This window comes from Gaeumannomyces tritici, assembly GCF_000145635.1.
Source record: "Gaeumannomyces tritici R3-111a-1 unplaced genomic scaffold supercont2.5, whole genome shotgun sequence".
NCBI classification, from domain to species: domain Eukaryota; kingdom Fungi; phylum Ascomycota; class Sordariomycetes; order Magnaporthales; family Magnaporthaceae; genus Gaeumannomyces; species Gaeumannomyces tritici.
In genome coordinates, this window is record NW_008804549.1 from 2,582,926 (window position 1) to 2,593,826 (window position 10,901).

Here is a 10,901-nt window from a genome sequence, read left to right on the forward strand (position 1 = left end):
CGAAGGCGTCGTCCACCCCTCCCCGTTCCCCGCGGGTGTTTCTTCTCCTTCACTCCTGAACGTCACGCTTCAAGAAGCCGCCTATCGACTTGGGGTTCTTCCTGGCCTTTGCCAAAGCATCCTTGGCTATCTTTTCCGCATATTTCACTCCTTAGGGTCGGCCTTGGCGCGGGCTCCGAGCTTGGGGGTTTCCTCCACCGCCGGCGCCACCTCCTCCTGGATGCCGCGCTTCCAGCTGTTGCCGACGCAGCCGAGGCCGCCGCAAGGGCCAGTCATTGTGGGGTTTTTCCTGGCCTTTGCCAAGGCATCCTTGGCTATCTTTTCCGCATATTTTACCTCCTTGGGGTCGGCTTTGGCGCGGGCTCCGAGCTTGGGGGTTTCCGCCACCTCCTCTTGGACGTCGCGCTTCCAGCTGTTGCCGGCGCAGCCGAGGCCGCCGCATGGGCCGGTCATTGTGGGGTTCTTCCTGGCCTTTGCCAAGGCATCCTTGGCTATCTTTTCGGCATATTTCACCTCCTTGGGGTCGGCCTTGCCCCCGTTGGCGCGGACTCCGAGCTCCGAGCTCCCGGGAACCGGGGCGGCGGCGACCTGCGCGACGAGCAGGGCGAGGACCGTCGCGACACTGGCGGAAAGGGTAAAGTGCATCGTTATTTGGCTGGCTTGAGGCCGGTGTTGAAAAAAGGGAAAAATGGGGAGAGAAAAGACGGGAGAAAAAAGACAAGACAAAAAGAAAAATGACAAAAAGAAAATGACAAAAAGAAAAAAGACAAAAGGAAAAAAGACAAAGGGAAATCGTTGTATAGGATTAGGTGTGAGAAGTGTGATGATGGGAAAAGGAACCATCTGCAGCTTGGCGTCGGTGGTCGCGATATTTATGTTTCGCTCGACCTTTCAGGTTCCGTGGCGAATTGGTGCTTCTATTCCAGGCGTGGCTAACAGCCTTCCTGGTTGTCCGTTTCTTGACTGCCTGTTTCGGGCTTTTTATTTTTATTTTTGTCCGTTTGGACCCTGGTCGCAATCGTCATTGCGCCCCCCGAAATAGCAGGGGCAACTATTGGCCTGGAATTTTGATCGTTTTCATTTGCCCGTGGTCCTTGGCGACGGTGATGGAGCCAAATGTTTATGGCCACAAATGTTGCACATCACCACGGAATCGCCCCTTACCATGGGAAACGGTGGCTTAGGAACCAATACCTAGTGGGCGCGTTTATGCCGTCGTGCAAAACCCCATCCTCGAGGGCGCCGGCATGGGGGCCGAGTAGTGCCACGGCACCCTCGAGGCCGTGGAGGAAGCACCCGCCGACGATTTTGTAGGGTCTAGGCTGTTCCTCGTGCTGCTTGCTCCCTGAAAAGCATAGGAGGGTCGCATCCTAGCAGCACGTACATAGATCACATCATCTTGCCAACATCGGACGATCCGACGTTGGGTTTAGCGGCAACGCAGCCTTTTGACGCGTGGCAACGACGCGACGAGATGAGTTTCAAACGCACCTTTTCGAGCCCCCCGGCGGACAAGTCCCTAGGCTTGGATTTTCCTGGAACGACTAGCATCCCCCCAGGATCTCGTCCATCCCTGTCCAGCCTGGGGGACCGACGGCGGCGTCGCTGTGGCTTCCAGACTCAACACCGGCAGCCGTCACAGTTGAATTGTGCTAGCTAAAGTGGTGTCGGGAGTCTAGACACCTCCCAATTCTAATTATACACCCTGTGCATTGGTGTATAGGTTATTTATACGTGTGCACGCCTCGAGACGCGCTAATGGCGCTTGGGCCGGGATCCTCATCGCTTCTGTCACGGTGACGTAGCGGACTTCCTACAGGGCAGGATGTTGCTGGGCGCGTCGGGAACCGCCCCGGCCGGCGTCCGCGAGGGCCGAGTGGTCGGCGGCTCGCGCCTAACGTTGACCAGCGGCTCGACGATCACACCGTGCGTTGGGCACCTCCGTGTGACACGGTGCAACACCGGTGCCCGTGCAGATCTTCCGTGCCAAGGCCTGGAACAGTGTGCCGGCCCTTGGTGATGGCCTCCTTTGTGACATTCTTTCTTTTCCTTTTACCATGCCTTTTTATTTTTCATACAAGGTCGTTGGCTTTCCATCTTAGTAGAGGTGTTTCCGAAGGACTTATCGCGGTGCGTCGAATGCGTCCGCTTGGGACGTTCACGCTGCGACGTGCTTGGTCCTTCACCTGAGCAGCTCCAATCTTTCAGCCGACAGCATTCCAAACTCGAACGTAAGCTAGAGGCTGCTGAGGAGGAGGCGTTGCATGTGCAGGCGGAGCTCGTTCGTTTCCGCAAGCAGAAGCGATTGTAGTATGAGAAAATGATGCGCGCGGTACGCCGTGGTATTAGCTGCTGCGTCCAGGTGGTTTGTAGTGTGCGAGCTTGTAGGTGGCGGTACGCTGCCTGCCCCGTAGCCCGCAAGTGGCGGCAGGCTGCCGGCCCTGGTTGCTACCACGTTGGTAAACATCGGAAGTTTGTCGCCGTGTAGCAGCTTCCGGTGTACGACTGACCGTGGGCGGCGTACTGGCCGAGATCACCAGCGAAGCTCCTCTTGGCCAGGAATATGGGGTTGCAAAGGATGTGTTTGTAAGTATCTAGCAGCACGGCGCCGACCTTGTTCGAAGCAACGCGATGTTGTTCTGTCGGAACGCAAGAAAAGGGGGAGCCAGAAACGGGTCGGTGCGAATGGTTTTGACGAGATGTTGGAAGCCATCCCCAACGCTACCTTCGCTCCCCCACCCCCATGCTATCAGAAGAGGTGGCCAGCAGAGGCAAGTCAGCGGTAAAAGTGTCCGTAGCTGTCAACCTGTGTGAGCAACTCCCTGGTTGAGTATACATGCAATACTCCAGAACCCTGCCACCACCCAGGGGCTGGCACTAGAGAAATGCTCCACGAGGGGATGCCCATCATCGTACGCCCAGTCTTGTCGCGCACATGATTTCTGTTCGGGGATACCTTGTAGCAAAAGGATAGTACATAAAAGTAGACGCGGAACCAGCGGGAACAGCGGCGACTGTTATTATCCTCCCCACTACGACCCACTCACCCGGTGCTCCTTTCGCCGCTGCCCAGCTTCTCCCTATCAAGAGGCTCCTTCGGCACAGCTAGACTGAAGCGCTTGAACTCGTGAGACAGGTCGCGCACTTCGCGCTGATACGGCGCACATAACCAACAGAGACCAAACCTCTCGCGGCATAGTTTGTGCTGACAGACTGAGGCATCGCCTCGAAGCTCCTGTTGAAACCGTTATCACAGTCAGCACAAGTAAGGGTATTGTTACCCGTGGGTAAACATTGGAACTCTGGCACCGCCTGCGTGGGGATCCTTACCGAATCGCAAACATCGCACGCCCATCCATGATACAACAGCTCCTCAGGAGTTTCGCCATCGTCATCAAGTCGTCCGCCAAGCTCCTTGTCAAGCACCTTGCAAATCTCTGCGCCTGCGGCAAAACGCCTCGCCGGTGCCATCAAGCTGTGGCCTTTGCCCGCCAGCTTTATAGGCAGCACTAGGGCTGGGAGATCTTGCTTAAGAAGTAGCTGTACCACTTTCAGCCTGTTCTCCTCGTTATCCTTCAGATCTGCCCCCGTCCCGTTTTCCCTTTTGAGCCGAGATCTCCGTACAGCCCAGTGAAGCGGACTCCATCCGTTCTTGTCAGGAACAGACAAAAGACCAGGCGCCAATTCCAAGAGACGTTTCGCCAGCTCATGATGCCCCCCGAAAGCAGCCATATGAAGTATCGTCCGACCAAGAATGTCCCTCGCTGCCTCGTACTGAAAGGCCGGACCGCCGACGGCGCACAGCGTATCAAATACTTCTATTGCGTCATGTTCGCGGATACCAAGGTTGTACCAGGACGGCTGCTTGGTAGGATCCATCTCATGAATGTCGTCCTCGTGTTCTAGGAATAGCCTCACGGCGCCAATGCTACCCGAGCGGCAAGCTTCGCCGAACGGCGTCCGGAATACACTAGCTTTGCATGCGCTGCCTTCGCCAGTAGTCAGGACCTCGATGCCGACCTCATCCACGAGATACCGTAGAATGTCAACGTCATTCGCTGACAAAATGGCTACTTGTAGGGGGGTTCCTCTGTGTGCAACCCACTTATATGTATCAGCACCACGCTCAACAAGTGCCTTCACCGATAACAGCCGACCGACCCAACAACCAATATGGAGTGATGAACCAAGATGGAGTGATGTTACACTCTCTGGGCCGATGTGGTTGATGCCCGCGCCTTTACGCAGCAAAAGGTCGAGCAGCTCGATGTTTTCAATAGCTGTAGCATACGAGAGAGCGGTGACACCGCGAATCTCACACTGTGAGTTGGCACCGGCGTTGAGAAGTCGTCGTATGATCCCTGACGGGGGATCGCCATGGCTCGAAATGATGTTGCGCGCCAGAGGTGTCAAGCCCCCCTCGTCTGTCTCTTCCAGCGGCGCGTTATACTCCAGGAGCACCGCAAATGTGTCCTCGTCGGTGACGAGGTGGACAAGCGATGACCGGCTCACAAGCTCGTCACCTGGGCATTTCGTGTCGGGCCCCTTTTCAAGGAGCAGTCTCACGATTTCAGCCCACCCGTTGCTCGTCGCCGTCGAAAGAAGCGTCCTTCGCCCGCGGTACTCTCGGCCGACGAAATCGACATCCGGATCGCCGTTTTGCAAGATGAGCCGTGCTGATTCGCCACATCCATCGTCCATGGCCATCCAGAGCGCCGTGCAGTCTTCATCTCTGGACCGTACCGCGCGCCTGAAGTCAGGACGGGGATTTGCCTTGGAGCCCAAAAGATGCCGAAGCACGTCGGGAAAGTCGAATGCAGCCTCAAGCGGTGACCAGCCCTCGTCAGTTATCGCAAGCACATCCGCGCCCGAAGCAAGAAGGACTTCCACCACTTCATGCTAATCTTTAATCGAGGCACTATACAGCGGCGTTACATTTGACGCGTTTCTTGCGTTCGCATTAGCGCCTTCTTCAAGGAGAACCTGGACGATGGAAAGCCGCCCGCTGGAGGAAGCCGCGTGCGGGGCGGTTTTGCCTTTGATGTCCGGCTCGTCCACGTGCGGCACGCACTGCGCAACCAACCTGACCATGTGTTCGCTGGCCTGGCACCGCACAGCCCGGGCCAAGAACGATGATTCTTCATCATCTCTCTTCAGCTGCACACCGCTCTTCAACAGCAACGCCATCGTGTCGAGGGGCTTGGATGGAGCTGTCGATAGTCTCTTGAAGCGGGTTGACGTCTTTCTCGCAGTCGGCGTGGCGCAGGATAACCGCAGTACATTGGGTAAAACCTTGTAGCACCGCGCAGAGAAGAGCCTTTGCTGCATCAGGGTCACCAAGCAAGCTTTGCCTTCTGCTGGTACCAGAACCGACATCGTGTCGGGCTTCCCTGATCCGCTCCATTAGTCCAGCCATGACAGCGTAGTTTCCATAGAAACATGCTGTCAGGACGTGTCCAAATGTCACCTTCACCACATATGGGAGGAGAATTTGAAGCAGAGAGGGGTCCCCTGTGCGGCAGTTCTCCACCAAAGAAGTCTGAAGGTCCTCCTGAACGGCTGAAACCAAAAGATTTGACGTATATTCCGCTGTTGTTGGCTCTTCGGCGAAAATTTGATCGAGATGGTCCGCGGTGATCGCCCCCGGCATCGTCAGAAAGTCCGGGGGGTGATCAATGATTCTGAGTTTCTCGCGCGATTGGATCATCAAGCGCGAGACCATATCGGGGGTAAGGTCTGCCCCAACTACTGTAGCGGTGCCCAGCAGGTCCTTGATTTGCCCCTGATCCAGAGCAGAGAAGTCGAGGGCCATTGCCAAATTGTCGTTTCCCGTCAACAACGCCTGCTCGAACGCTGCGAGGATGGATGCCGGTCCCGTTCTCCAGCTGGAACCCCCAACCAAGGTGTCGATTTCTTCCAGGTCTTGGAACCCAATTGCTGCCAAAATGGCGATCTGCAGCATCAATGTGCTCTCCCTGCCGCGATTCTCCAGCACGGCGAGATCCTTCTTACCCATGGTAGGCCGGCCGCACCAATCCCAAAAGGCCAACGTTTCCTGTCGCTGAAGCAGCCCTTTAAGGCAATTGACAGCTCCGGGTCGGGTCGTAGCGTTGTTTGTCGCCAGCTTATAGTGTTCCGGCCAGCACTCCATCGTGTAGTCGGCCAGGAGGTCCCTTACAGAGTGTATCGGCAAGTCGTGAATGTTGGGGCGCAGCTTCTGGAAGCGGTCCGCGGATTTTTGCAAGTGCTTCGACAAGGATTCAAGGATTTCCAACTGAGCTGCTTCGCCTTGCAACCCGAAGACCAGTTCAATCTCAGACTGGTATGCAGCAGGCCCAAGCACGGCCACATTGTTAGAGATGCGGACAATGCCGGACAGAGAGTCGACCGCTAGGTCTAGCATGTTGAGGTTGTCCGCCTTCTCACTAGTTGCGGACGTTTCGTCACGTTCCTCGATACCGATCACGGACGCCAATTCCGGGAGGGAGAGGGGCCGTATTGAATACAACACCCAGCTGAGGACTTTCCTAGCCCATAAACGCACTTCCTCCGTCATCCCGAGATCGCCTGGAAAAGCCTTGACGGCGAGATCTCTCCGTGTGAGGGGCAAGTCGACCGGATGGACAGCCCGCGGCTCAAAGCCCCCGACCGACGGGCAAGGAACCGAAAGAACACATCCTGCATCACCCCGTTCAGTGTTGACTCAACTGCGGACCTAACGACATCTTTCATGCGGGGAGGGACATGCAGAAATTGGCCATGGTGAGGCGCAATACTGTCTCCTGCCGCGGCATCGAGGTTGGCCGATGGGTAGACCGTGCAGACACAGAATTTGCGAAGAGTTTCGACGAACACGGGGGACATTTCCGCGGATCCAGTCAACATGACAGCCGGCCTGGCATCGGAGAGGTCATCGATTTTCGTCAGATTCCGTAACAGCCGGTCTAGCACGTCTGAACCATAAATTCACCTCCCAAAACAACTTGAGCAGCTTTCTCTCGCTCCGTATGAGATGCGGTGCCTCGAGGGCTTTGAGGATGTGTTCGGGCCGATTTGCAGCATTCGTTCGAGGGATGATGTAGGAGATGGCTTGGGAGACAAGCACGATAAAAGGTGACATGCTCCGCTTCGAATCGTCGGTTTCTTTGCCATTTTGGCGAAAGTGGAACTCAAAGACCACAAGCTTGTCATATGGGGCTGGCAACCCCCCTTGTGTCGACAGTGCCGCGTTCCCGGCGGCGGCCGGATTGATCCCCAAGGGCACATAGCAAACACCCCCTGGAGTCTTTGAGGACGACTCAAATAGCTCAAGGACGAGATCGCTTGACAGGGCTGGAACTTGATTGCATGAAAGCTGGGCCGGCACTGCAAACGCAAGCAGTGCTTCAAGGCCTGGTGGCCGCCGACTTGGCCAGACGCGCCGCCGGGTTGTCGTCCCCGGGTGGTTCTTCGGTTTCCCAACCCCCTGCCACATGGTACGTGAAGAGTCAGCATTGCCTTAGTATCTGTGGTACTCGCGGTGGCCAGTGCAGAGTTCTTTGTTTCACCGCACTTTTATTGTCTCGTGGAGGATACCCTAGAATGCTCTGCAATTGCCCATACATTGGTTTGGCCTCCTCTCCAATAAGAAGGTTCAGGGGCGAGGTGCGAGTTGGGATCAGGATCTCAGAGGCTGATCCGATAGTCAATATTGAGAGATCGAACGACTGGGCCATTCACGTCTGTTAGCAACCATAACAATGTATTTACAATGTATTTACAATGTGTATTAGAAGATACAGGGCAACACCCATGAACCTACCCTCCTTGCATCTGGATTGGTTGAGAAGAACACTCGCGATCCTCATATGGGACAAAAATCCCCTGGAAAGAAACTCATTGTTGACGTAGGCGGCGGCCGACGCGGCCAGCTGAGCGGCACGAATGAGGCTGGCTCCGGAGCAGAGAGTCGCCTTGGGTTGACTGCAGATCAACTCGACGATGCAGTTTGCAACAGAATCGCGGGCCGTCTCTCGGTGGGGACACTAGATGAAGACCTTCCATAGGCGGAGACGCAAATCAGCTCACGCCCATCATCGTAGACACCGAAGTTAGGCAATTTTATGTGACTTACAATGGAAAATGTCGAGCAGAGAATCGGTGCATATTTGGGTATTTCTGAGGCGAGACTCAAGGCCTAGGGAGAGATGTTAGGGACGCTCGATTTATTCCGTGATTTGGGAGGAGAAGGCATGATCAAAGCATTCTGACCTGTTTGACTATGATACCACCTAGGTCTTTGGTGATGAAAGCCAAGGGTCGCTGCTCCTGCCGGGTAACTTCATCGGCAGTGGCCAGGGCATGGCAAGCGGGCAAAAGTGCGTATTTGGTCTTACCTCGTCCTCACCACGCCGCCAAGACAGTATGTTCTGCAAAAGCTGCTCAGCGACTTCACAGACCACCCCCGGCGAGAAGAAATCTTCGCGCAGTCTTACATCTGAATCGCTACCGCCGTCTGCTCCATCAGAGATACTGTAGCCGCCGTAATCGAAGTTGATGACGCGTGCTTCGCTCTGCTCAAAAAGGTCGGTCTCAAGTCACTTGGGTCGTGCATCGTTGTTGGCCCAGGGCTCTTCACCACTCCCAAAAAGGCCGTGGAGGATGACAATGCTGCATCATGCCAACGTCAGTCTTTGTTGCTTCTTCTCGGGACTGCGCTCCCTAGCAAGGGTCAGAACACTTACTCCATGGCGGCAACCCCTTCCGTGAATTCTTCATACCCACTGGACGCTGGCATTATGAGTTTTAGGTGCCGAAGCTGGTGCACAGCCAAACGAGAGTTGGCTGTGATGGTCGGGGAGCGGTCATCAGAGAGCAGACAAGGTGGAAAGAGCATGTCTACCCCGCCGATGCGTGCCAGACGGAAACAAATGGGCGAAGGCGCCCAGGGCATAACTGGACTCGGATCTGCATTCCATGGCAGGTACATTGCGGATACCTAGAGCTATCGAAAAGTGGGGCCCCTCCAACCGCTACATCTTCCTTCCAATTGAACGTCAAGGCGAGGCTGCCACCACCCAGCAGTTCTCCTTCTCCTAGTCTTCATCCAGAGCCAATGGCCCCGACGATAGCGCGTAAAAATCCCTCACATCAGCGCCCAGAGCGCTCGCATCGTACGACTTCAGGTTCGCCGTCGACCCGGTCAAGGGGTCGACCTTCAGCCTGCCGGGGGGGGGGGGGTTCTCCCAAGTAACATCCGGCCGGCAAGATCCTCCGTTCCCGTCGCCAAATCAGCCGTGGTGTCCATTTGGACCTGGAGTTGGAACTCGTCGTCGTCTAGCCGCTCGAGGAGGAGAGAGGCTCGAAGGCGTGGTGGAACGCCGTCCTTCTTGACATCGTTCTCGACCAAGGACCACTTCACGCAGTTGTGAGGCAAAGGGCTGTTGTGCAGCGGCCGGGGGTGGTGGGTGGTCCATCCGTGGACTGCGGCGTAGTGGGTCTGGTCGGAAACAGCCGTGGTGTTTTTTTCGACGCTGCCCTCGGCGTTTGCGACAGAGGAGGCGGTTGCGCCGGCCTTGCCCCCATAGATGACGGCCTTGGAGACATTCACTTTCTGCGGATCGAAGCGCACACGACCCTTTGGCGCCAACCCACTCTTGCGAACCTTGGTTCCCGGGGCTAGAATCACGGAAATAACTAACTAATGGATCGTTCGTGAAAGCTTGATACGGTCGAGCTCGAAGTCGAACACAATCAGGGTGCAGGGAGTCGGATCACCCTCGGCGCCGAACCCATGCACGATATCGGCCACGGTGCACCCGGCCAGCACTGCCGTTTCCCGGGCCGTGTAGACAAGATCGCTGTTGGAGCGAAACCGATCCTCGGCCTCGCTCACCACCCCCCGGGAATTGATCCATCGCAGGCAAATAGCGATAACTTCAACTGAGGCAGACGCCTGACAGTTAGAAGGCACGCGTCACAAGTCGGGCAAGGCAACCTGGGAGTATGGAACTCTAATGTTCAAGTTTAGGCCTTTGGGTATAGATTTGAGATGCTGTGTGGGACAATCTTTGGATTTTTGTAAAGCAAGCCACAATTTTAAGTAGAAGACGGAACGGTCGGTTGTTAAAGGAGAAACCAAACAGCGAGGCCACGCATTCGTCCATCGCCCCGGCCAACTGATCCAAATCCTCCTCAGCGCCTCTGGCCAGGCACTCGCCATCACCCCTCCTAAAGAAGAAACCAGACCACCACCACCTGCTCTCAGTGGAGGAAGGGTATCCATGAACTCCGGCTCGACTTCTGCTTCTTCAGGGTCTCAATGCTCCGCCCGAGAGATCCTTCCAAAACCAGCATCGACCGCAACATAGCTTCGTACCTCTTTCCCAGCTCTTTAAGTTCCAGCGCCCGTTTTTCGCACTTTGCCTTTTCGTTGTCAAGATCTTCCTTCGCCCCATCAAGAGATTGTTGTAAATCCCTTATCTTGGCCACCATTCCGGCCACCGCGTCACCGGTCCCCGCGTCACCGGCACCCGCGATACCGGCCCCCGCGATACCGGTCCCTGCACCGGTTCCTGCAACACCGGTCGCTGCGTCGCCGGTTCCTGCAAGGCCGGTCTCTGCGTTGCCGGTTCCTGCGCCACCGGTCCCTGCGTCGCCGGTCCCTGCGAAGCCGGTTCCTGTATCGCCGGTCCCTGCGTTGCCGGTCCCTGGGAGGCCGGCCCCTGCGTCGCCGGTCCCTGGGAGGCCGGTCCCTGCGTCGCCGGTCCCTGGGAGGCCGGTCCCTGCGTCGCCGGCTCCTGCACCGGTTCCTGCGATACCGGTCCCTGCAAGGCCGGTCCCTGCGTCACCGGTCCCTGCACCGGCTCCTGCAACACCGGTCCCTGCGTCGCCGGCTCCTGCGACACCGGCCCCCACGTCAC

General features: G+C 56.5%; 4 protein-coding genes across 4 annotated transcripts; 1 reads left to right on the plus strand and 3 right to left on the minus strand.

Annotated features, from left to right (window-relative positions):
* Positions 1–144: 144 nt before the first annotated feature.
* GGTG_09869 (hypothetical protein) lies at positions 145–914 on the minus strand (the record flags this gene model as incomplete). The annotated part of the gene is made up of 1 exon (XM_009227728.1): positions 145–914. Exon 1 carries the CDS (start codon positions 841–843, stop codon positions 145–147), a length of 699 nt encoding a protein of 232 aa, XP_009225992.1. The 5' UTR covers positions 844–914.
* A 1,862-nt stretch (positions 915–2,776) lies between these two features.
* On the minus strand, positions 2,777–6,556 carry GGTG_09870 (hypothetical protein; the record flags this gene model as incomplete). Its single annotated transcript, XM_009227729.1, has 6 exons — positions 2,777–2,798; positions 3,048–3,235; positions 3,331–4,070; positions 4,188–4,899; positions 4,984–5,083; positions 5,166–6,556. 6 exons carry the CDS (start codon positions 6,554–6,556, stop codon positions 2,777–2,779), a joined length of 3,153 nt encoding a protein of 1,050 aa, XP_009225993.1.
* A 916-nt stretch (positions 6,557–7,472) lies between these two features.
* Positions 7,473–8,981, plus strand: GGTG_09871 (hypothetical protein; the record flags this gene model as incomplete). Its single annotated transcript, XM_009227730.1, has 4 exons — positions 7,473–7,475; positions 7,782–7,886; positions 8,275–8,357; positions 8,507–8,981. 4 exons carry the CDS (start codon positions 7,473–7,475, stop codon positions 8,979–8,981), a joined length of 666 nt encoding a protein of 221 aa, XP_009225994.1.
* A 698-nt stretch (positions 8,982–9,679) lies between these two features.
* Positions 9,680–10,473, minus strand: GGTG_09872 (hypothetical protein; the record flags this gene model as incomplete). The annotated part of the gene is made up of 2 exons (XM_009227731.1): positions 9,680–9,921; positions 10,269–10,473. The coding sequence occupies 2 exons, from the start codon at positions 10,471–10,473 to the stop codon at positions 9,680–9,682; spliced, it is 447 nt and encodes a 148-aa protein (XP_009225995.1).
* Positions 10,474–10,901: the final 428 nt, after the last annotated feature.